Genomic DNA, 23,543 nt, shown 5'->3' on the forward strand with positions numbered 1-23,543 from the left:
TACTAAATGTCTTTTCTATGCACCAAACATTGCAATTGCAGAACACATGCCCCTTGTATGAGTTGAACTCCACACTAAGAAGCAGAGCCTCTGTCCCAGCATTCCAAGAGCACAGACACAGAAAGAGTCTGCTTAGCTTGTTCTGAGAAACAGAAACCTCATGCAAGGCACAGGCTACAAGTGAAAAACAACAATGATGAAATACGCTGCTCTTAATAGACACAACAATTCTGTCTTTATTTTCTGAACTGTTTTGCACTACATTTTTAGGGCATAAAAATTCCACATGATCGTTTTATGAATTTTTCTCCTGATGGAAGTTAAATACAAATAGATGATATATGGAGATTTCTATCATCTACTGATATCAAGTAGGACAAGTAAAAGAACTGTAGCAAGAAATCAAAAGGCTTCTTGTGCTTTCTTTCATACAGTGAAAATGAATTTTCAGGCCCTAAAAAAAGCTGTGCCAAATTATAGGTTTTTGTTGCCAAATATGCATCTTTGGAAGAGGTATCATCTGTAATATTTTTAAATAATTTTCTCATGAATCAGCTTTTTATATACTGATTATAGCCGTAGTGATTAGGAAATAAATCTGGTAAGGTTTTTAACTTGAGAAATTCCTGATAGTGTCTTCTTAAACTCAGAAATGACCCCAGAAATTCCAGATGTAGCCAAAGGTCTTTAAACACTCAATTACTTCTTTGTGGTACAAGATTTTATCTCCTAAAATCAACACTAACTCCTCTGAGGAGTGAAAACCATTGAGAATTGTGGAACAATTGAGAATTAAGGAGTCTTGGCAGAGAAAAATGCAGTTTCAAAAGGCAGTATCTAAAATCACTAACATCTGTATTTCAGATATCAAAAGTCTGAAGGGAACAAAATAGAAAAGTTTTACTAAAGCAACATGGATGGAACTAAAAAACTTTCAGCAACAACAACAAAAACAACAAAAAGGGCCATTAATACTGTCATTTTGGCCTATCTAAAATAAATGTGATACAATGAGTTAGGAAAATGGAAAAACCAGGAAAATGGAAATTCAAAGAGAAGCACAAAATCCCCAAATCTGTGTGGTCTGCCAATAATTCTAAAAGGAATTTATTTTAAAACAGATTTAATTAAGTAAATTAACTACTTATTTATTTATTTGAACACCATGATTACAAACATACTTGGAGTTGGGTTTCAGTCATGACAAGAACACAGCCCTTCACCATGCAACCTTCCCATCATCAATGCCCCCTTCTTTAACCTCCCCCAACCCTCACCTGTATTTGAGACAGGCTTTTTACATTCCTTACTCACTGACATTGTTATCATAGTTCTCAGCATAGTTATTTCTCTAACTGCACCCACCACTCTTTGTGGTGAGCTTCATATCTTGAGCCGGTCCTTCCGGCCCTCATCTTTGAGAATTATTTCAATGTCTTTAGTTTTTCTTAAAACCCATAGATGAAAGAGACTATTTTGTGTCTCTATCTCTCCCTTTGACTAGTTTCACTCAGCATAATAGATTCCATGTACATTCATGTATAGGAAAATTTCATGACTTCATCTCTCCTGACGGCTGCATAATATTCTATTGTGTACATGTACATCAGTTTCTTTAGCCTTTCGTCTGTTGAAGGGCACCTTGGCTGTTTCCAGACTCTGGCTATTGTAAAAAGTTCTGTGAGATGAATATAGGTGTGATGAAGGGATTTTTGTATTGCATTTTTGTGCTCCTAGGATATACCCCTAACTGGATCATATGAGCCCAATTTCCAGTTTTTTGAGGAATCTCCATATTGTTTTCCATAAAGGTTGTTTACCATGAAAGCTTTATGCTACTAATGTAACTGTTCACTCAAAAAGTTCCATGGTACTAAGGAATATTTACAAATTAAAATATTACCTAATACTTAACTTTTATTTCCTCAACTTCTACTATAGATAACAATATCAAACTTTTTCTTTATAGGACAAATGGCAACCAATTTCTTTGGATTTCTAACAATGTAAATAATAATTGCCATTTACTAAACGATTATTTTGCAGAGACCATTATTTATGCTACATAAACTGTGCTATAAATGCTATCTGAATCTCTTTAACAAATTCTCCTATCTTGTGAATATATGCTATTTGATATGCATTTTATAGGGGAGGAAACTGGGGCTTACACTGATTGTTTTTAAATATCCCAGAACCATGAGCTTTAAATAGCAGAGTCAGACTTTCCCAATTTTAGTGAATCCAGAGTCAGTTCCTCTAAGAAATGTACTCTCCAAAATTTGGGTTATTTTCCAGTCTAAAAAATACGCCACTAAATCTTTGCTATTATTCATTGAAGTTTTTGTAAGTTTGTTATAAATTCCCAGTATCTTTTAATTAGATAAAAGTTTAGGTTATTCCATGAATTAGTAAGCTATTGATACCCAAATTCAAGCCTGCCTTTTATAATTTTTATTCTATTTTCTTAATTTATGACTGCTTTTTGTCTCATTGTTTTGATTAGATAAAATACTTGTACTTTTAACTTTTTTGCATAATACAGAGCCTAAAAGAACGGAGAAGTTCTACTACAAAATCCAACTACTGGAGATTCTAACTCTATTTGGAAATATTGTGAACACTTGGGGAAAAATAATCAGGCTGTTTATAGGAAAAATAATTGGATGGTTGATCTTCAGATATATTTTTTTAAATCAAAGCAATGATATCAATGGTCACCAGGTTTCATATTTTGAAAATGCAAGAACTTGCTTGAGAACTTATATGGACATTCAAAAATAGACAGCAATTGGGATGGGACAAAGGTGTGGTTTATTTCATTTTGTTTTTACTCTGTTATTCTAGATATAGAATGCTTCTTTTCTGTAAACTTTTGCTATGGATTAAGTTTGTTTTTGTGCTTGCTTCCTTTATAGATTTCTTAACTTTCTTTATAGATTTCTTAATTAGATTGCTAAATGCAAACAAATAACCCTAAATACTTCCTTTTTTTTTATTTAAACACCTTGATTACATACATGATTGTGTTTGGGTTTCAGTCATGTAAAGAACACCACCCATCACCAATGCAACATTCCCATCACCAATGTCCCAAGTCTCCCTCCTCCCCACCCGACCCCGGCTTTCTTTATAGATTTCTTAACTAGATTGCTAAATGCAAACAAATAACCCTAAATACTTTCAATAACCAGGCTGCCTACTTCCCCAATTTTTGACTTCAAGATAGCTATTGACATTCAAAACTCATTCATACTCAAAATGTTATTGTGAATATAATTCATATGTATGTTTAGAAGATGGAGTTGGGGCATGAAAATGCTTATATAGGGGCCTGAGTGAGATCACAGTGTTAGGGCGTTTGCCTTGCACGCAGCTGCCCAGGACAGACTTGGATTCTATCTCTGGTGTCCCATAAGGACCCCAAGCCAGAAGCGATTTCTGAAGGCTTAGCCAGGAGTAACCCCTGAGGGCCACCAGGTGTGCCCCCCCAAAAAAGTAAATGCTTATATGGACATGCATGCAAAAACATTAGTCAATGTGCAAGAAGCATGAAGGGAGCTGTTTTGTAATATAAAATTAAAATGGGAAAATGAAGACTGCCTACACACCTGCTGAGATGAACACACCTGTTCCTCTCACTCAAGCCTCTTTTCAACCTATATATTTTATCGCAAAGTCTTTTAGACAAGTTAAACATTCATGTACATCTACTGGGAATAGGTTGGGTAGGAGATAAAGGTGTGGACTTTAAGAAAAAAAAAAGCTAGGCAGAGTATTTGCTCATATACATGATATCATTTGCAAAATTTTTTATTTATAAAACATAAGAAAATCTACAGAGAGGCTAAAATACAAAAAAAATATCTGAATGTTTACACTTTTTTCAAAAATTCTATATATATAAAATATATATATATATTGAGTAGATAGCCTTGCATTTGGGAACCTCATCAACTTTAATCTGTACCACATATTTACCTCTCCATTATATCCTCCCTCCATTTAAACTCCATAATAAGTCACTGTGATTTAAAATGATCACTTTTGGGGGACAACAAAAGGTCTTACAATGAGACACACAGGGGTTCTAATAGTCACCTGAAGCAACACTTGGCCAATAGGGCAGTGCACTGCTGTGAACTACGGATGTGTTGCAACTCAAGCCCTGCAGTGCCAGGGACAACCAGGGCTACCTACAGTAATGTTTTGAAGCTACGGAGGCCAAACCTGAGGTTATGTGCTACCAATGATCAAACTGGATTGAGTAATACCTAGGATGCTCCCTAATCACTGTACTATCTCCCAACTTCGGTGACACCTCTCTTTTGTGGAAACAAACAGACAAGACAATAACAAACTCTTAGACACAAAGAAAAAGGTTATTGTTTACCAGAAAGGGTGTGTGCAAAATGAAAAAAGTAAGTTAATTATATGGTAGTGAGTTTCTACATATTGATCATGACAAGGTTAGTGTACAATAGATAGTAAAGTTGAACTTAAAGCCTAATGATATTAACCAATATTACTTCAATAAATTTCTTATAAAAATTAAATATATTCAATGCTTAAGATACCTCTTGTAAAATCTTTAAAGTTTGCCATGTATAACAGAAGAAAATAAAATTCCAAGTACTTTTAATCATATGAATTGCAGGGATAAAATCTTGGAATATCTTCCTGTTACTACTATCAATTATTTTCTATTTCTTTTAACTGGCTAGTTTTTGATATACTATTCATAAAGTTCTTATAATCAGAAAACTCTCAATAATATAATGAACACTGCAAAACGAATGTTTTCAAATTTATCTACTTGGTAAGAGACATATATAGAATTAAGAAAAATGTTGTTTACACATCCAACTAAGTTTTAAGTTGGCAGCAGAAAGACCAGATGTGTTCTTAGAAGTCATTCTCCTATTTGCTGGTCTGAGTTTACAGATGTTTCTAGGCCAATCATGATTGGTGAGGGTAAACTTTACTGAAGAAAAGCTTCCTGGGCTAGCTTGTGTCTAGAGCACTCTCAAAAAAAAAAACCCAAATCATAATGTTCAAGACTGGAAAATTAAGTGATATGATAATGAGCACTGTAAGAGGAGTCTATACCATGAAATATTGTCTAGCAGGTCTTGAGCATCCTGTTGCCTTTCCTAAAAAATATCTAAAATTATGAGCATTATGGTATAAAGGTAAACTACCTACAATTAAAAACAGATTACAAATACTTTTTAGCCTTTCATTCTCTCACCCTCACATGTATTATTTCCCCCAATTTAATATTTTTTACCCTCAGTTTTTAATTTCTCACGAAGCAGAACATTCCTTTCATCCCAGCCAGCTGCAAAACCAACTCCAAACATGATAAAATAGATTTTCAGCCAGAGAAGAGCTGATAGTTTGCTGCTACTGATTTGTTCTTGGTGGGCCCCTTCCCCCCATCTCCCTTCACTGTGGACTTTTGCTTGCTACCATATTTAGTTTCTGAGAAGCCCCTGGCTCGAACATTTCCTGAGATATGACTGCTGACAGCCATTTTTTAGACTCCACAAGACCAAATCACAGGCTGAAGCTATGCTCCGGATTTTAACTGCCCCTCCCAGCCCCGACAATTTCAAAAGACTTAAAGGGGACACCTATATCTCCTTTAACTATTTCTTTAAATGTATTTCGTTAATAGATATAACTCTTATTGATTATCTTCTTATGTAGCAGCAATTTCCCCATGGTTTGAGATGTTTAGTAGGGAATTCTAGTAGATAAATTTCTCTAGAGTTCATGTTAGAACCCAGGTTATGGGGACTGTTGGGCTTGTTACCTCTGCTCCCAGATGCAGCAGTAATACCTTATGGCATTGTTCCTTTTTTATAGACACATTAAAATGGGGGAAATCTTACATATGGAAACAAGTTCTCATCTAATATGGATAGGAACTTATAAATTTTATATTGCAGTGGGGCCTTTCACCCTGCTCATTTGTCAGTTACTTGGCTTAGGCTTCAGAAGATCAGACAATGGTCATTTATCCCTGAAACATGGATACCATCTATGGAGCCGGCATGGTTTTCTGCACCAACACCAGGAATCTAACTTTTACCAGGGAAGGCCCTATTTAGCCCTTGCACCAACTTGCTCTAGATTGGGTGCATATGACATGCTAAAGACTTGGAAACAGCAAGAACTTGCTTTCAGGGCAGGTTTCCTTGCATCGTCACCTAACAATGAAATAAAAACAGAAGAGGCTCCATAACACCTGACTTTGACATAAGATTTATGCAAAAACAGGATCTCTATAGAAACCTGACTGCAGCAACCATGAGTGAGGAGAATTTTTATTGGGACCACAAAGAAAGACTTTGGGGTTAGACTACTTAGTATGCCCGTGTAGTTGGGTCTTATGGCAGGATGCATCATGGGTAGAATCTCCCCATTTTGGGCCAAAATATTTCCCTTCCCCCCCCCATCTTTTGCTGTGCCTATGCAAGAAAATAAGAAGTAAAAACTGTTCTCTCTCTCTCTCTCTCTCTCTCTCTCTCTCTCTCTCTCTCTCTCTCCTTCTCTCTCTCCTCTCTCTCTCTCTCTCTCGCTCTCTCTCTCGCGCGCTCTCTCTCTCTCTCACACACACACACACACACATATACACACACCCTTTAATTAATTTTATTTTGTTTTCTCTCTCTTATTATTTTTTTATCCTTTAAAAAGGGTCTCCCGCCTTTTTCATAGAACTTTGGGACATGGATTACTTTGTTTTACCACATATTTCTGCATTTTTCTATAAAATTCAGAAGGAAAAAAAAGGGATGGGTGCCAGGGGCCAAGTGGTCTCAGATGGTGGAGATCAGGAGGACATAACTAAATATCCAAGCCAAAGTCAATGACAGTAGAATAGAAGGATCTAAACTTTAACAATCTAAACTTAAATGGGCCTGTTGTACTGGCAGGACAGGAGGCAAAGGATGGTGGTATAGGATACACTCTGGGTCACTGGTGAAAGGTGGTTGACATTAGTTTTAGGAATAGCCCTGATTCATTCTATATCTTAAATTTAACTATGAAGGACTCTATAGATCACAATAGTTTCAATAAAATAAAATTGAAAAATTTCCAGAATGAATAGAAGTCTAAATTTATCTGATTTATCATGAGCCTTATATTCTAAACTGTCCTCTTTAAAAAGAACACCAGATCCTGATTTCCAATTTTGAGTTTGTTCTAACAGTATGCTGATTTTTTCAATAAATACATCTTAATAGTTATCTCATATTTATATTTTCCATCAGAACATAATTTTATAGTTTTTCACATCAAAGCAGTCAACACGCATAGCAGAGACTGCTAAAATGCTTAAGCTAAAATCTTATCAGAATGTTTATTAGGTACTTTCTGCAGGAAATGATTTCCGTATAGAAAAAATGATTTTGCTGTCTTATTCCAGTGAGAATTTTAGACAGTTTTCGTAGATACTTTTAAAACAAAAAACCATGACTACTAAAATAGTCCTCTCCAAAAGTGTAATGAAGCTTTTATTTTCGTATTAAACAAGTAGTTACTTTTTGAAATATAGATTTAATGTTTTCTTTTATAAACAATTTATTATAAGTAATCTATTATTTAAATTTTCTACACGTATTGGTGATCATTCCTTTCCCATTTACTTAGACACTCTGACATTAGCTGCCATCACATAGAATATACTGTTCTTAATTCTTTTGAAACAAGGTTATTTATAAAACCATCTTCATAGCTGATTCATCTCTTCTGCTAAATATTTTGAAGCACTCTATGTCAAATGAAAGAATAAAGTGGAATTAATTCCAAAGAGTAAACATCTCATGATTATGATTTTATAAAAACAGAAGAGGTGGATTTTCCACTGAGCATTTTTATTTTTATTTCCACATAATTCATGAGTCTGTTGTTTGTTTTGTTTCTAATTTAATATTTTCTTCCACAGCACATTATAAAATATTGAACTAAAAGCCACGAGTATGCACATGATAGTCTGACCTATATACTATTTTGGGTAAAATCTCATTTTCAAATTAAGGGTATTTCAATAACCTTTCCTAGAAAAAAAATTAACATTTCAATATCTCAAGATAATGTAAGTAAGGAAAATAAAAGAATTATATCCATGTCTTTATGAGCAATGGGAAAGCAGAATGAATAATAGGAAGAACATTGACTCAATTCAGAAGTTACCTACTATTTCATAAATTGGACCTCCACTTCCCTTAAGAACAATCCCCCACCAGTATTTTTTTCCCCCCGTCTCAATTCATTTTCTCTCTCTGGCCTTTTGGCCTTTTGTTAACATTCAGATTCCTACTAAAAAACATCTCTTATTATCTCTTCTAACTACTCTTATTAAGGGGTATAATGACATGCAAGGTTGTATTTGATTCCCCTCTCTGTTCTTTAATCTTATTTCCAGAGAGTTCTCAAGATCTTTTTTTTTCTTTCCTTTTGCCTACATATTTTCTGTTAAATATGTCATATTGTTAACTCTACTATTTTCTATCCATCATAAAATCTCACTGCATCACAATAGGATAAACTATTAATAATTACTTGTCAAAACCCAACTAAGTAAAAGAAAACAGCCTTAGATATAGAGGTTTCACTTCACTTTGTCCTTACCTAATTATGACCACTTCCCTCATAATTCTCAATTAAGTTTATTATGAAAAATAATTTGTTTTGATTTACTTATCCTGTTGCATACCACTGCTAGACCCTTTTAAATCTAAATCACTAATCTTTTAGATTTATGGTACTATAATAATGAATAACCCCATCCTACATGGGTTTCGTTTCCTGTCTTCTTTCCCAAATTGTTTTAAATCCAAATACTTCTAAATCATTGGATCAATTTATCAATATAAAACCCAATGCATAAATCAACCCAATAAAAGAAAAACCATTTCCCCCATTTGAATAAAAAGATGTCTAATTTGGATCTCAGGAGAGATGTACATAAAGTTACATGGCTAGAGAGTGAAAACATTGGAACTCACCTTCAAGTCTTCCTAGTACTAATATTATACTCTTCCATACTCTATTAGGTTTTCTTTTACTATTTCTTTTGTTTTCTTTTCTTTGTTTTTGTTTTATTTTTGTTTTTGTTTTTGTTTTGGGTTCACACTCGGCAGTGCTCAGGAATTACTCCTGGCTCTATGCTCAGAAATCGCTCCTGGCAGGCTCTGGGGACCACATAGGATGCCAGGATTTGAACCACAGTCCTTCTGCATGCAAGGCAAACACCCTTGTTATAGCAAACATCCATGCTATCTCTTCGCGGCCCGCCCCCATTTTACTATTTCTTAAAAGCATCATTTCAAGAGATTGTTCTTTTCCATCTTTCAAATCCTCACATACATTGACATACATCTCATACCTCGCCTAAATGTTCAATGTGATCATATAATTCCCAATCCTTAATCTTACAGGGTTCCCTAATTATATAAAATAAGTGCCAATTCCCTATACACATATTTAAGAGTCTCCATCACCGTATTTGTGCATTTATTCCCACATCCAAACAAACACTTATTCTCACAAACAAACTCATTTTCTCCTATGCCTCATGTCTTGGCCTAATTATTCTTTAAATTTGTGTTCCTGATATCCAGCTAAAACTATTCCAATTATCAGAGAAAACTTCAAATTCCACCACAAGTAAAATTTCATAACTTTAAACAATGAAACATCTATCTTTCTGCCAACTTTAACTCAAGACAAGTTGGTATTTTAATTTAGATGCATTTTGGATTTCTTTAATCACAATAGTGACTCATTAAAAATTCCCTCCTCCAAATTCCAACATTTTGTCCTGCTTATAGGGACCACTATATTCCAAGTCTCAAATTGTTTCAATGCCATTGAAAGCACAGCATTGGTTCTATTTAGGAGTCACTCTTTTCATTATAACACAATTCCTTAAGTGCAATTAATCAAAAAATAAGAAGGAATGAACAGACAATTCCTGTTCTTTATATGACTGAAACCCAACTACTATCTTATTTGTGATCAAGGTGTTTAAATAAAGAAAAAAATAGATTAAAAAAAAAAGAAATACAAATGGCCAAAAGACACATTAAAAAAATGCTCCACATCACACTAATCACCAGGGAGATGCAGATTAAAACAACAATGAGGTATCATCTTATGCCACAGAGACTGGTACAAATGACAAAGAACAAGATCAGTGCTGGCAGAAATATGGGGAGAAAGACACTCTAATCTATTGCTGGTGGGAATGCCATCTAGTCCAGTCATTATTAAAAACAATATGGAGATTCTCAAGGAACTGAACAAAGATGTCTCATATGATTCAGCTATACCACTCCTAGGGATATACTCTAGGAACACAAAAATACAAAAATGTCTTTTGCATACCTATATTCATTGCAGTACTATTTACAATAGCCAGAATTGAGAAACAACCCAGATGCCCAACAATAGATGAGTGGCTAAAGAAACTTTGGTACATTTATACAATGAATTACTATGCAGCCTTCAGGAAAAAAAAAGAAGTCATGAAATTTTCCTATACATGGATGACCATGGAAACTATTACGCTGGGTGAAATAAGTCAGAGGGAGAGATATAGACACAGAATAGTCTCACTCACCTATGGGTTTTAAGAAAAATAAAAGACATTATTGTAATAATGTCAGACAACAGAGATGAAGGTTGGAAGGACGGTCCCACGTACTGAAGCTTACCACAAAGAGTAGTGAGTTCAGTTAGAGAAATAACTATAACAACAACTATCATGACATTGGTAATGAGTGAGAGAAGAAGAATGTCTGCCTCGAATACAGGCAAGAGAGGGAGTTGGGGGGCATTGGTGGTAGGAATGTTGCATTGGTGAAAGGAGGGTTTTCTGTTTTATAACTAAAACCCAACTACAAACATGTATGTAATCATAGTGCTTAAATAAAGATACATAAAACTATAAATAAATAAAAGTGAAATAATAAATGGGAAATGTTATCACTAATACCAACTTCAAACAACAATTAATTCTAGATTTTTATGTTTTCATTAAAATTGGAGATGAAGTCAAAAAGGATTACATTTTGCCTGTATAGAAATCTAAATACTTTTAAAAGATACATTTCCCTCCAAATTAAATAGAACATTAAAAATTTTCTGAATCAAATACATTTTAGAAAATACAATAAATTGTTAACATACAAAATGTTCATAGCACAAGAACCTTCTTCAGACCATGAATTCTGAAACTATGAGAAAAAGGAATTATGAGTGTTTCTTCTTCAGTTCAATTACAAAATGACATTTCTAGCTATGCTGATTAATAAACTGATTCTAGACAAAACATGTTTTAAGAAAATGTGTCATCTTCGAGTAAGGGGAAATACACCACAGATCACGGGGTTTAAGGCAAAGGGTGATAAAAAATAAAAAACTAAAAAAAATAAATAAAGAAAAGCATGCTATCATTTTTCTCAATTATAGTTTACTTTCAAAGAAATTAATATATAAACAATTGATAAGTCAGATATTTTAATAACTTTTGGTAATAAATATAAATCGACAGGGCCGGCGAGGTGGCACTAGAGGTAAGGTGTCTGCCTTGCAAGCCCTAGCCAAGGAAGGACCATGGTTCGACATCCCACATGGTCCCCCCAAGCCAGGGGCAATTTCTGAGCACTTAGCCAGAAATAACCCATGAGCATCAAAAGGATGTGGCCCGAAAAACCAAAAATATATACATAAATCGAATCACAAGTTACCAAATATAGTACCAAATAGCTAAAAGTTTAAATTTTCTTATATCTTCATTTTATATCATCTTGTGGCAAAATAACTAACTTTTCCACAATATTAAAGTAAAAGTTATGACAATAGACTCATCAAATAAAATTTAAGTGTTACTGTATCTGAAATAATATAAATCTTTCTAACTGCATATTAAGAAATTGTTTAAGGGGAAGGGGGTGGGCCATACATAGGAAGTGTTCAGGATTTACTCCTGGCCCTGAGCTGAGGGGATTTTGACCCTGGTGATATTCAGGGTAGCAAATGTAGTACTCAGGATCAAACTCAGGTCAACTACATGCAAGGCAATCACCTTAACTTTTGTACCAGCCCTCTGCCCTAACTTCAGATATAAAGTCCAACTTTCTTCAGTCTATAAAAAAAATTCAGGTAAGAAAGAGAAGCTAGAAATGACTGCTAAAGATGTCCTCATAGGTACATGTGTTGCCCGAATAGTTTCTGAATACATGTCACCTTTATCTCCCCCTCTTGAGATAAGGACTTTCCTACTTCCATCCTGGATTGTATACAAGGGATCTCTTTGCTTTTGAAGAATCCCATGTTCTCCCTTGAGCATATTATTCATATCTCTCTCTCCCTCCATCCCCCCCCCCCATTCTCCTTTCTCAATACCATCAAATAAAACCTGTTCGTTATTTTTCTTTCTTTGGTTGGTTTGTAGGACACACCCAGCGGTGTTCAGGTCAGAACCACTCTGGCTCTGCTCTCTGTTCGGAAACTATTCCTGACATGCTCTGGGGACCATATGAGACTCTGGAGATTGCACCTAGGTTGGTCACATGTGGTCGCATGCAAGGCAAACACCCTACCAACTTTGCTATCAGTCCAGCTTCCATAAAACCTGCATTTTACTTCAAGAAAAAAGTCCTCATATAAATAGAAAATAATTTGAATCAATATAATAAAAAACCTTTTTCTCCACTGCAATCAATCACTAATTTGCTGAATGGAAAAATCCATAATTACTAACCACAAAAAGTTAAAAAAAAACACACAAAACAAAACAATTGTCCTTCTCTCTCTTTCTCTTTCTCTCTCTCTCCCAATCTTTTTTTTTTTTTTTGACACTGTGATTTGCACTATTGTTAATCACTATTGTTAATGACGGGGTACCATACATATCATTTTATTCCCCTTCAGCACCCAGTTCTTGTCCAGGGTGATCTGGACAGCTATTATGGTCAGAGTAGATCCTCTTCTACCCTAACTGCACTGGCCGCGGTTTGTGAAAGAGGCATGGAGAGGCAGGTAGAAGATGGAGTGCGTGGGAGGGAAACTGGGGACATTGGTGTCCGGAAAAGTGCACTGGTGAAGGGTGATTTACACATTCTATGACAGAAACTCAATCATGAATAATTTTGTAACCACGGAGCTTAAATAAATTAATTATTAAAAAAATGGAGGAAATAAAGTGATAGTATAGTGGGTAGGGTGTTTGCCATGCACATGCCCACTGGGGTATGATCATAAGTATTCCATGATTCCTGAGCCTGCCAGGAATAATTCCTGAGTGCAGAACCAGCAGTAATCCCTGAGCCCCCAAGCATGGCCAGGTGTGATATCCCCCAAAAGAAAAGCCGAGTTGTTACCTGGGAAATACTGAAGTAAAACTTTTATTTTATAAAAGGACTAACCCAGAGGGTTTTATTCCCTACCTTACCAGTATAATTATAGTAAGAACTGACAATTTACAAAAACAACAATATTATATTTATAATTCAATTCACTGATTTGTTTATTTACGGTACCTAATTTTCCTCCCTTTTGTTTTGTATATCTATTTTCCTATATTTTAAAAAGTAAATCTCATAGTTGCAGAACACCATAGATTTAGCTAAAAATCTATATTTTACTTTGTAATATTTTAATACAAACTGAACACAATTATGTATAATTCCCCCAAAAGTACAAATCTCTTATATTCTGCATTTATTTATCTTTGATTTCTCCTAGAATGGACTAAAATGACAGAAATCAAATGTCATGTATTTTTTTTTGAAAAGTATGAGGAGAAAGCTTACGTGCTACTAAAAAATAATTTTCATAAACCTCATTGTATGTTTTTAAAAATCATCTTTAAACAGATATTTTAAATACCAAAACCAAATGTTAAAAGAAATTTGTGTAGGGGGGTGATTTCCTCCCTTTCCAATAAGTACCTAAAGATTACAGGAAAGCTTTGGTGTAGAAAATATATATTACTCACTTCCTTTTTAGAACGGTGTTTACCCAAATATCATAAATACTTAATAGCAACTGTTCCTAGTGCTTCTAGCAAAAAGCAGTAAAATGAAACATAAACCTCAGCTGTGAAAACCCACAAGGAGTTTTGCTTTGCATTTCATCACTCCACTTCCAAATACCCTATTTGGATAGCCCAGATTCTAACGATCATTGGAGACAGTAACACTGAATTCCAAACAGAAATATTATGAACTCCAGCAATACTATGAATCATTAGAATTGAAAGAACAACAACAATCAAATATATACAGGGGCAACTTAAAATCACCTAATAGCTAAGAAATATCATAATTGGTAGTGGATGCAATCACACATTCCAATCCAAGTTTGTATTTGTTATTTCACTGACAAAGGCTCTAAAGCTTTCAAAATGGTGAGATGCTAAGGCATGCCACTCACAAAGGGTGGGTACATTTAAGACTCTGAAAATCTTAAATTGGAAATTATGCACCCAGCTCAATTTGCAAGAATTAAGACCTAATGTCATTTGCAAACAAAATCCAGTTCTCAAAATAAACGTTTGGGCTACTATGTTCTTATAGGTAATGATCAGGTAGTATATCAAAATTGACCTTATAAGGATTTAATGTATATCTAAAATACTCACAGAATTGATTATTCCTTTAAGAGCTTGAAATCCCCCTTTGACGGGGAATACTTGTTCCTTGGAATCAGCAATTTTTTCCAGCTTTAGAAAAAGAAGAAAATTTTAAAGGGTAATTCAAACATATACCAATGGAGGATTTATTTTCCAGTGTATTTTGTCAGTAAAAGAGGGCTAGTAGTGTCAAGTTTCAAATTCAAAATAGTTCAGCTCTCTAGAAGATATATTGCTCTATTAAATAGTAATGTAAAATCACTGTGTAAGTGTGTGGGGGGGGGGATTAAGTACAATGTAAAAACTCCATAAACTTCATGGAAAAAATGTGTTTTATCAGAGTTAAGACTAAATAATCTGGTTAAATAGACTTTCCAAATCCCCTCATGCCTAAAAATTGCATAATAAATCAAACTAAAACATCTAAATAAAACTGCTGCAATAATTTTGTTAAAGACTATACCAATTTTTGGACCACACCCAGTGATGCTCAGGGATTACTCCTGGCTATGCGCTCAGAAATCGCTCCTAGCTTGGGGAACCATAAAGGACCTCTGGAATCAATCCATGGTTCATCCTGGATAAGCCACATGCAAGGTAAACGCCCTACCGCTGTGCTATAGCTCTGGCCCTTATACAGTTTTAACAAAAATGTTTACACTATTTTTACCTCTTTCAAAGAAGCATATGTCAAGAAATTTAGAGTTCTGTTTTCAGTAAAGAAGCCTATCAAAATCAAACATTAAATAATGTAGGGTTTATTACATGGTATTTTTTGGTTATTTGTTTGTATTGTAACACACACACACACACACACACACACACACACACCACACTGAGGTCAGCACTTACTCCTGGCTTTGGGGTCTCAAACTCAATTTACCTGCAGGCCGATGGAGGCAAAGTCGGGTGATCCTTGCATGCAAAGTGAGTAATAAGCCTTTAACATTGGGGGGTGTGACCCAAATAACTAAAACAAAACAAAACAAAAAAGATTCCTCTAGGGCAGGGCCACAAAATGTTGTACGGAGAGCCGTTTGCGGCCCGTGGGCCGCAGGTTTGAGGCTCCTGTCAGGAGCTCAGGGGACCATAGAAGGTACAGGGGATGAAACCCTGGTTGGCTATCTATAAGGCAAATATGGTCTGGCCTCATATAGTCATTTTTATAGAACATCTTTAACTAGTCCTTAGTGTCCTAATGTCATCATAAAAGTACTTAATATATTCTTTAAGATAATGAAAGATAAATATATATTACAACTAGAATCTGAAGATTTCTTATACTTACCTGATCTTGTTCAAAATCAAGAACACCAACACAATACACTCTAGCTCCAAGTGACCTAGATAATTTTGCCTGCAGAAAGAGATGGGAAGTGGGAGGGAAAAAGAGGATGTGAATTATTCAGATAACAAGATCTACATTCAGAGACACACAGTAAAGAACAATTGCAGATCCATACTCACCTCTTTCTCTGCATATTGTGGCACAAGACCTTCTAATTTACCATCTGTCAGGGCAATAATGATACTGGATTTTTTTGAGTCTCCTGCTTTCTTAATTTGTTCATTTGCCTAAATATGAAAATAATTATGTCATTCAAAAATTTCACCTTCATGTTTAAAAACTATTCTATCAACTTGGATTTGTTAAGTATGACAAGACCAAAATATTAGGGATTGACTTTTAAAAGAGATTATTCTGCATTAACTGCAATTGAAGTATGAATGTGTTTGCATTATATTATTTTATTATATTTTGATTACATTTAAAGGGCAAGAGATTTTTGCTTTGATTTACTAATTAGACTTCACAACCAAAGAAAAAAATCCCTCAAAAGGCAAAATACCACAAAAACTTGTTTTACTTAATTTTCTACCATTTTCATTTCCAAAACAACTAAAATACTTTTTGGAGAAGGGACAATTTTGGTGGCAGAATTAACTGGCAGTGCTCAGGTTTTATACCTGGCTCTGTGCTCTGAGGCCACTTTTGGGATAAAATCGGGATTTGGCATACATAAGGGAAACACCATAACAACTAAAATTATTCTTTTAAATTAGTTTAATGATTTATTTATTCAAGCACCATGGTCACAAAAAATATTTGTAGTTGGGTTTCAGTCATCAAATGTACAACACCTTCACCTGTGTTTAAATAAGCAAGTAATAAAATTTATTTTTACTAGAAAAAAACTATTTCAAAAAATAAAATGTAAAACTTTTCTCTTGTATTTATATGTAGAGAGAACTTACTAGCTTTAGTCCTTCGTGGATATATGTCTCTCCTGCTGGTATAACAATTTTTAAATCCTCCAAGCCTTTACTGATCTCGTATCTAGAAATAATGCATTGCAACATTAAATGAAATGAAAGGAGCAAAATTTACAGTTCAGTACTTCCTGAGAAGCCTGGCAATATTGCACGTAAGGTTACTTCCTAATAAGGAAAGGCAAGAACCGACTTTTGATGGGAGATCCTCATGTTGTGTCATTTTAAGAATTATTTACATCGGTATTTGTATTTACAACATGTAAAAGTATCTAGCAAGGTCAAATTTTTTGAAAAATAGAGTAGTCTAGATATTTTCAATTAAGATAAGATAGATTTGGTCTGATTTGTTTTATTAAAGGCTAAGAATCAAAATTATTCTTTTCATTCAATGAAAATAGTTAAATACTATAGTTGAAGCCCAACAACCTACAAATCAAACATTTTCTCTGTTACCTAAAATTTTCTTTTTTTTTTAAAGACTAAGAATTTCTTTTATTGAATTACAATGTGAATTACAAGTCTTTCACAGTTTAGTTCAGTTAGTTAGATAGTGACAGTGAATTAGGGCCATTCCCACCACCAGTGTTGACCTCCCTCCACCATATACCCATCATGCATCCAAAACCTCCATCCCTATCCGCCTGGACTACTAGTATAACAGCTCGATTTTGTGTTTAGATTGTGGTAGTTTGGTCTCTTGATTCTGCTGTCTTTGACTTTGGCTTGGGTATTTAGATCTGACCACTTTTTTTAAATTTCTTTTTTAAAACACGGTGATTACAAACATGATAGTAGTTTGGTTTCAGTCATACTAAGAACACCCCCTTCACCAGTGCAACATTCCCACCACCAATGAATGCCCCCTATTCTCCTCCTTCCCACCCCCTACCTGTATTTGAGACAGGCTTTCTACTTCTCCTACTCAATAACATTGTCATGGTGGTTGTTATTGTATTTTTCTAACTGCACTCACCACTCTTTGTGCTAAGCTTCATACCTTGAGCTGGTCCTTCCAGCCTTTATCTCTGGGGATTATAACAACGAGAAATCTTCTAAAGCACATTATTTAACCTTTATTTATGAAAGCTTAATTTTTTGGGGGGGGGCACACCTGGTGGCGCTGAAGGGGGTTACTCCTGACTATGCTCTCAGAAATTGCTCCTAGCTTGGGAGATCATATGGGATGCATGAGATCGAACCCAGGTCCGTCCTGGATCAGACTGGTGCAAGGCAAGTGCACTACCACTGCAGTATCGCTACGTCCCCTGGAAGTTAATTTTTACCTCTGGAAGTTAATTTTTAACTTTGTCTCTCTTAGTTACAAATTATATAAAAATCATTTTTTGCACGATTTTTCATTCACCCAGATTCCTATTAATTCTCCTATATTTTGTTGTCAATATAAAAAAATAGTGTTTTAAAATTTAATTTTTCAGTTCTAAACTAGCTTGAAAATTTATACTTAATTATCATCATGACCAGTGTTTATAATGTTTTCCCTACTCTTCACTTATTATTGTGCCTTTATCAAAGTATTCAGTAGTTATTAATAGAAAAAACTCATAATTCCACAGATGGAATAAGTGACATAATTTATAAGCTTGCTTTATCTAAATATTTATGCTTAGTATCTATAGAAGCAACTTGAAATTAATTCTGTCTAAATGCAGATAAAAACCAATATTTGATTCTTCCAAATAATGAGTGGAAGTGAATAAAATGACACCTGATTCAAGCTTAAACAGATCATGGCTGATATATAAAAATCCTTTCCATTCAGTTCAGATTTACTTTCTCATTATTTCTAGGATCACACAGTACCATATTCTAAGCTAAGAAAAGTTGCCAGATTATATATGCAGTCTTTTGGAAAGGTAGAACTCTACTAGCATATTCTGGAAGATACACAGAAACTTATTTTTTAATCTATATCCACACCTGCTCTCATATATTCAATAAGTAATGAACCCTGTCATTGTTTTTGCATAATGCTGGAAAGAAAAATGCATTATTACATAACCATAGATAATAAAATCAATGAATATGATTATTGGTTTTACATTCCTTTATCATCAATACAGCCTATTAGGTTCTCCTTAATTGACAAATATAGTTTAGAAAAATGAGAACTAACAAGACAAAAAAAGGTCGCTATCAGGCTTCAAAAAGCATAAGCAAGTGAAAATAAACCCTAGTTTTTCTATTACAAAACAATATGGTAGAGTGGGTTAAAAACAGAACTCACTCACAGTGTTACTTACAGAGAACATAAAGGAAACAAAGAAGAAGATGATAAAAATCTAAAAATTTTAATTATGTATTTGTCAAAGTGGTTCAAATTTAACATCACATTTGAAGATCTGGATGACTACATTTGTCTTTAATAGTTATGGTATCAAAGTCATAATAAAAATGCTACCTCAAAATACTAAGACTGAAACTAATTTGGTATTTGTTGTGAAACGGTAGCCAAAGATGCTGTTACCATGAAAGACAAAACTTCCCTTAGAAGGTCTCTAGAGATAAAGTTTCTTTGCCATGCCTATATAGTGTATACTCTATATAAACTATATATACTATATACATATATAGTATGTAGCTCTATACTAATATGTATTTTTATATACTGTATGAATACCTATATACTATATACTTCTTTTTGCTAACTACAACTGTAATTTTTTTCTTGCTGACTCAAAAATAAAGTCCACACTAAATTTCTTGTCAGTTTCTGCTCATTTTCTCTGTTCATCCTAGTGTTGATTCTCCAAGATCTTACACAAATAAAATGAGCTATCAATCCTATTCTCTTTTTGAAAATTGGGAAACTAAATTCTATAGTCAATTATTTCTATAAGGTAGAACCTTATAATGACATTGATAAAAAACAATGCAACAAAGAAGTAGAGAGGAAAGCTGGTGATGATGATAGTCATCTGTAAATTCCAATTTAGTTTAGAAGTGAAAATATAAACTTTTGTATGAAGTTTAATATGAATTACAAGTCTTTCACACTTACATTTCAGTTATATATCACCTAAGAGCCAATCCTCAATATTTTCATTAAATTAATCTCCATCAACAATGAAGGCAACCTATGGGTTAAGTATGGAATTCTGGCTTCAATTTCTAGGTCTTAAGTTATATAGTCTCTCTGATTCACCATTTCTTCCACCTGAATAAAATGGAGTCAATGACTATACCTATGAAGTGGAAGTATTATAAAATTTAAAGTGACTACTACATGTAAAACAGTATATTGTGAAGCATATGTGTGTTCAGTAATCAATACCAACTTTTCCTATTGGTTTATTCTATACCATTATCTTGATCCATAGAAGAGAAATATAATGTTGTTAGTCACAGGTTGTAAACTTCACTTAAGAACTATCCTTTTCTTACTTCCTCATAAAACTCACAGAACTTTAAAGATTTGCATTATAAAAACTACAAATCATACACATGTCCTATATTTATTTATTTCTCTTTACAGCATTTAATATATTATAATACATGTGACATAAGGTTAAATTGAAATAAAGTCATTGCAATGATTTATTAGAGATATTAACCTCTATATGTTATCACTTTAATGTACTTTGCCTGTCTCCTAGGCACCAATAACAATGTATTTAATCTTCTAGAAAATACACCAAAAAAAATGTGGGACTTTATTGAGAATAACTACTATCTGAGCTACTGCCTTATCCAGATCTTTCAATATTAGTAAAATGTGCAACCAAAAGGGATTTTCCTAAATGGGAGTGATCACTTCCCTAACAACAACTTTATTTAACCAAATAAAAAACTCAATTTTAGTCATTTATTCCTATCACATCATTGGTTTGTCAAAGAATGAAATAAACTTACAAGATGGTTATGTATTTGAATATACTGTAATAATAAAACTATTCTTTAAAATTAATCCTGATTCAAAGTTTCTTAGGTTAAGGAGCTAAAGAGTTCTACATCTGGGCCCGGAAAGATAGCACAGCGGTGTTTGCCTTGCAAGCAGCTGATTCAGGACCAAAGGTGGTTGGTTCGAATCCTGATGTCCAATATGGTCCCCTGTGCCTGCCAGGAGCTATTTCTGAGCAGACAGCCAGGAATCACCCCTGAGCAACACCGGGTGTGACCCCAAAACAAAAACAAAAAAAAAGAGTTTTACATCTAATTTGTACTTCATAATTTCCTCTTACAAATACTATATTACTTTTCTGAGGTATGTATGGGTACACCTATTCTCAAAAAAAAAAAAAAAAAACACTCTAGATTATTCATCTTCGTGTTACCTTCAAAGACCAGAATCTTCAAAACAAAGCATATAAGGTAGCATGTACTTTGGTGGATAAATAAAAATACAAATATATCAAGCATCAAATCACTAAGAAGAGAAAAAATGGAATGTTTCAAACTGAAATATTTAAAAGAACACTTTATATATATATATAGTTATATAATGGGATCATTTTTGCCATGTTTATCATTCTATAATTTAACTGTACATTTGCACAATAATGAACATCTTACAAAAGAGAGATCTCTACCACCAAGACTTCAATCTTACTTCATTGTTAGTAAAAATATTATGCAACATTCTGAGAAACACAAAAGAGGCACTTCTCATACTTACCAAGGAACTTAAGAATTGTGTGTAATAGTACTAAAATTGAGAAAGCCACTATACTTGACGTTTCCCAGACACTCAGATCTATTTGTGAGTGTGATAAAACACATAAAAAAATTTTTAATTCCTAAGTGACTCAACCAAGAACAGAAAACCCTGTTGGAAAGACTCATGCACACTGCATTCATTGCAGTGCTATTTATAAAAACCAAAAATCAAACCAAGTTTCCAAAGATAAATTAGTTATATGGAAGTAGGATATATATGTATATATATATATATGTGTGTGTGTGTGTATGTGTATTCACACATAAATGGAATACTGTCCTGCTACCAAAAAAAAAAAAAAATAGAGGAAGTATCATCTTTTGCTAAAGCATGGGAAAAGTGGGAGGTGTTATACTAAGCACAATACATCAGAAAAAAAGACTACAGACATTCGATTCTTTCACGCATATGTGGTATAGAAAGAAACAAAGCAAAGGAATAGTAATATCCAGTGAAAATCATTGTACTCTGATTGAAAGGTTACCTAATGTTGCAGAGAGGGGAACCAAAGGGTTCCCTGGCAGTGGTAAGTAGATACCTGTACTTTGGTGGTGGTCATGATAATACTGTACCTCTATAAAACAAATATCTATGCATATTTGACAATGGCACCACAATGAATTTTTTTTAAAATATAAAGTTTATAAGTAACATTTTAGGCTTTAAAACAAAGATTCACTATAGCTGTGGAAAGATTTGTTCAGTGTTCTTGCATCTACATATGCAAACTACTTCTCCACACATAAAAGGGTGAAATGAATAAAACAAAACAAATGACCCTATATTCCAATATAAAAATACAAAGCTATTTCAGACTTATCCAATTAATTAAATAAAATAGTAAAAGTATACATGGATTAACATGGGAACTATTAGGCTGTGTGAAATAAATCAGAGGGAGAGAGGTAGACACAGAACAGTCTCACTCATGTATGGGATTTAAGAAAAATAAAAGACAGTATTGTAATAATACTCAGAGACAATAGACACAAGGGCTGGAAGGACTGGCCATGGTATGAAGCTTACCTTAAAGAGTAGTGAGTGCAATCACAGAAATAGCTACACTCAAAACTATCCATGACAATGGCAGTGAGTGAGAGAAATAGAATACCTGCCTCAAATATTGGCAGTGGGTGGTAGAGGAGGGAGATGGGGGCATTGGTGGTAGGAAGGTTGCACTGGTGAAGGGCAGTGTTCTTTCTTTTGGTGGGGGGGGGGGTGTTGGGTCACACCTGGCAGTGCTCAGAGGTTACTCCTGGCTCTATGCTCAGAAATTGCTCCTGGCATTTTCAGGGGACCATATGAGATGCCGGGATTTGAACCACTGACCTTCTGCATGAAAGGCAAAAGCCCTACCTCCATGCTATCTCTCTGGCCCCACATTCATATCTTATTACTGATATCCAACTACAAATGTTTGTAATCATAGTGCTTCAATAAAAAATGTTATTAAAAATAATAATATAAGGGAAATAAATAATATTACTTAATGGAGTGTTTTTAGAATATAGAAAACGATTTTCTATTAATTATTTATTCTGGTCTATAGAAAATGACGTATTTCATGTCTGAATAAAAGCTGTGTAGATTATTTGCCCCAAGTTTCCAAATCAGTAGGCAAAATGTAACTCTAATACATGTCTTCTTAGAATATTTTCTGCCACACCTAACTAATTGAACATTAAAAGAATACTATGAATTAAAACAAAATGAACTTCTACTTAAAATTAGAAAAATAATATATATATATATATGTATACGTGTGTGTGTGTGTAACTTAAGATGCAACAACATTAAAATTCTTCCTGGTACATATATAAGCTCTATCTTAAATAATTCTCTTTAGTTAAGCATAATTCTCCCCTTATCATTAAGGTATTTTATATCTCCAGTTCCAGAAAACAACTACAATGACAAGAGCAGTAACAAAAAAATAATAAC

General features: G+C 34.0%; 1 protein-coding gene across 1 annotated transcript in view; it reads right to left on the reverse strand.

Moving 5' to 3' along the window:
• Nucleotides 1-23,543, reverse strand: part of ANTXR2 (ANTXR cell adhesion molecule 2) — a 154,902-nt gene that overhangs the window by 121,250 nt on the left and 10,109 nt on the right. The window contains exons 4-7 of the mRNA XM_049790309.1: nucleotides 16,910-16,991; nucleotides 16,121-16,228; nucleotides 15,942-16,010; nucleotides 14,663-14,743 (exon numbers count right to left, since the gene is read on the reverse strand). Coding sequence (XP_049646266.1) covers nucleotides 14,663-14,743; nucleotides 15,942-16,010; nucleotides 16,121-16,228; nucleotides 16,910-16,991 — 340 coding nt within the window. The remainder of the gene's footprint in view (nucleotides 1-14,662; nucleotides 14,744-15,941; nucleotides 16,011-16,120; nucleotides 16,229-16,909; nucleotides 16,992-23,543) is intronic.

The sequence above is a fragment of the Suncus etruscus genome, chromosome 16 (assembly GCF_024139225.1).
Source record: "Suncus etruscus isolate mSunEtr1 chromosome 16, mSunEtr1.pri.cur, whole genome shotgun sequence".
In the NCBI taxonomy this organism is placed as follows: domain Eukaryota; kingdom Metazoa; phylum Chordata; class Mammalia; order Eulipotyphla; family Soricidae; genus Suncus; species Suncus etruscus.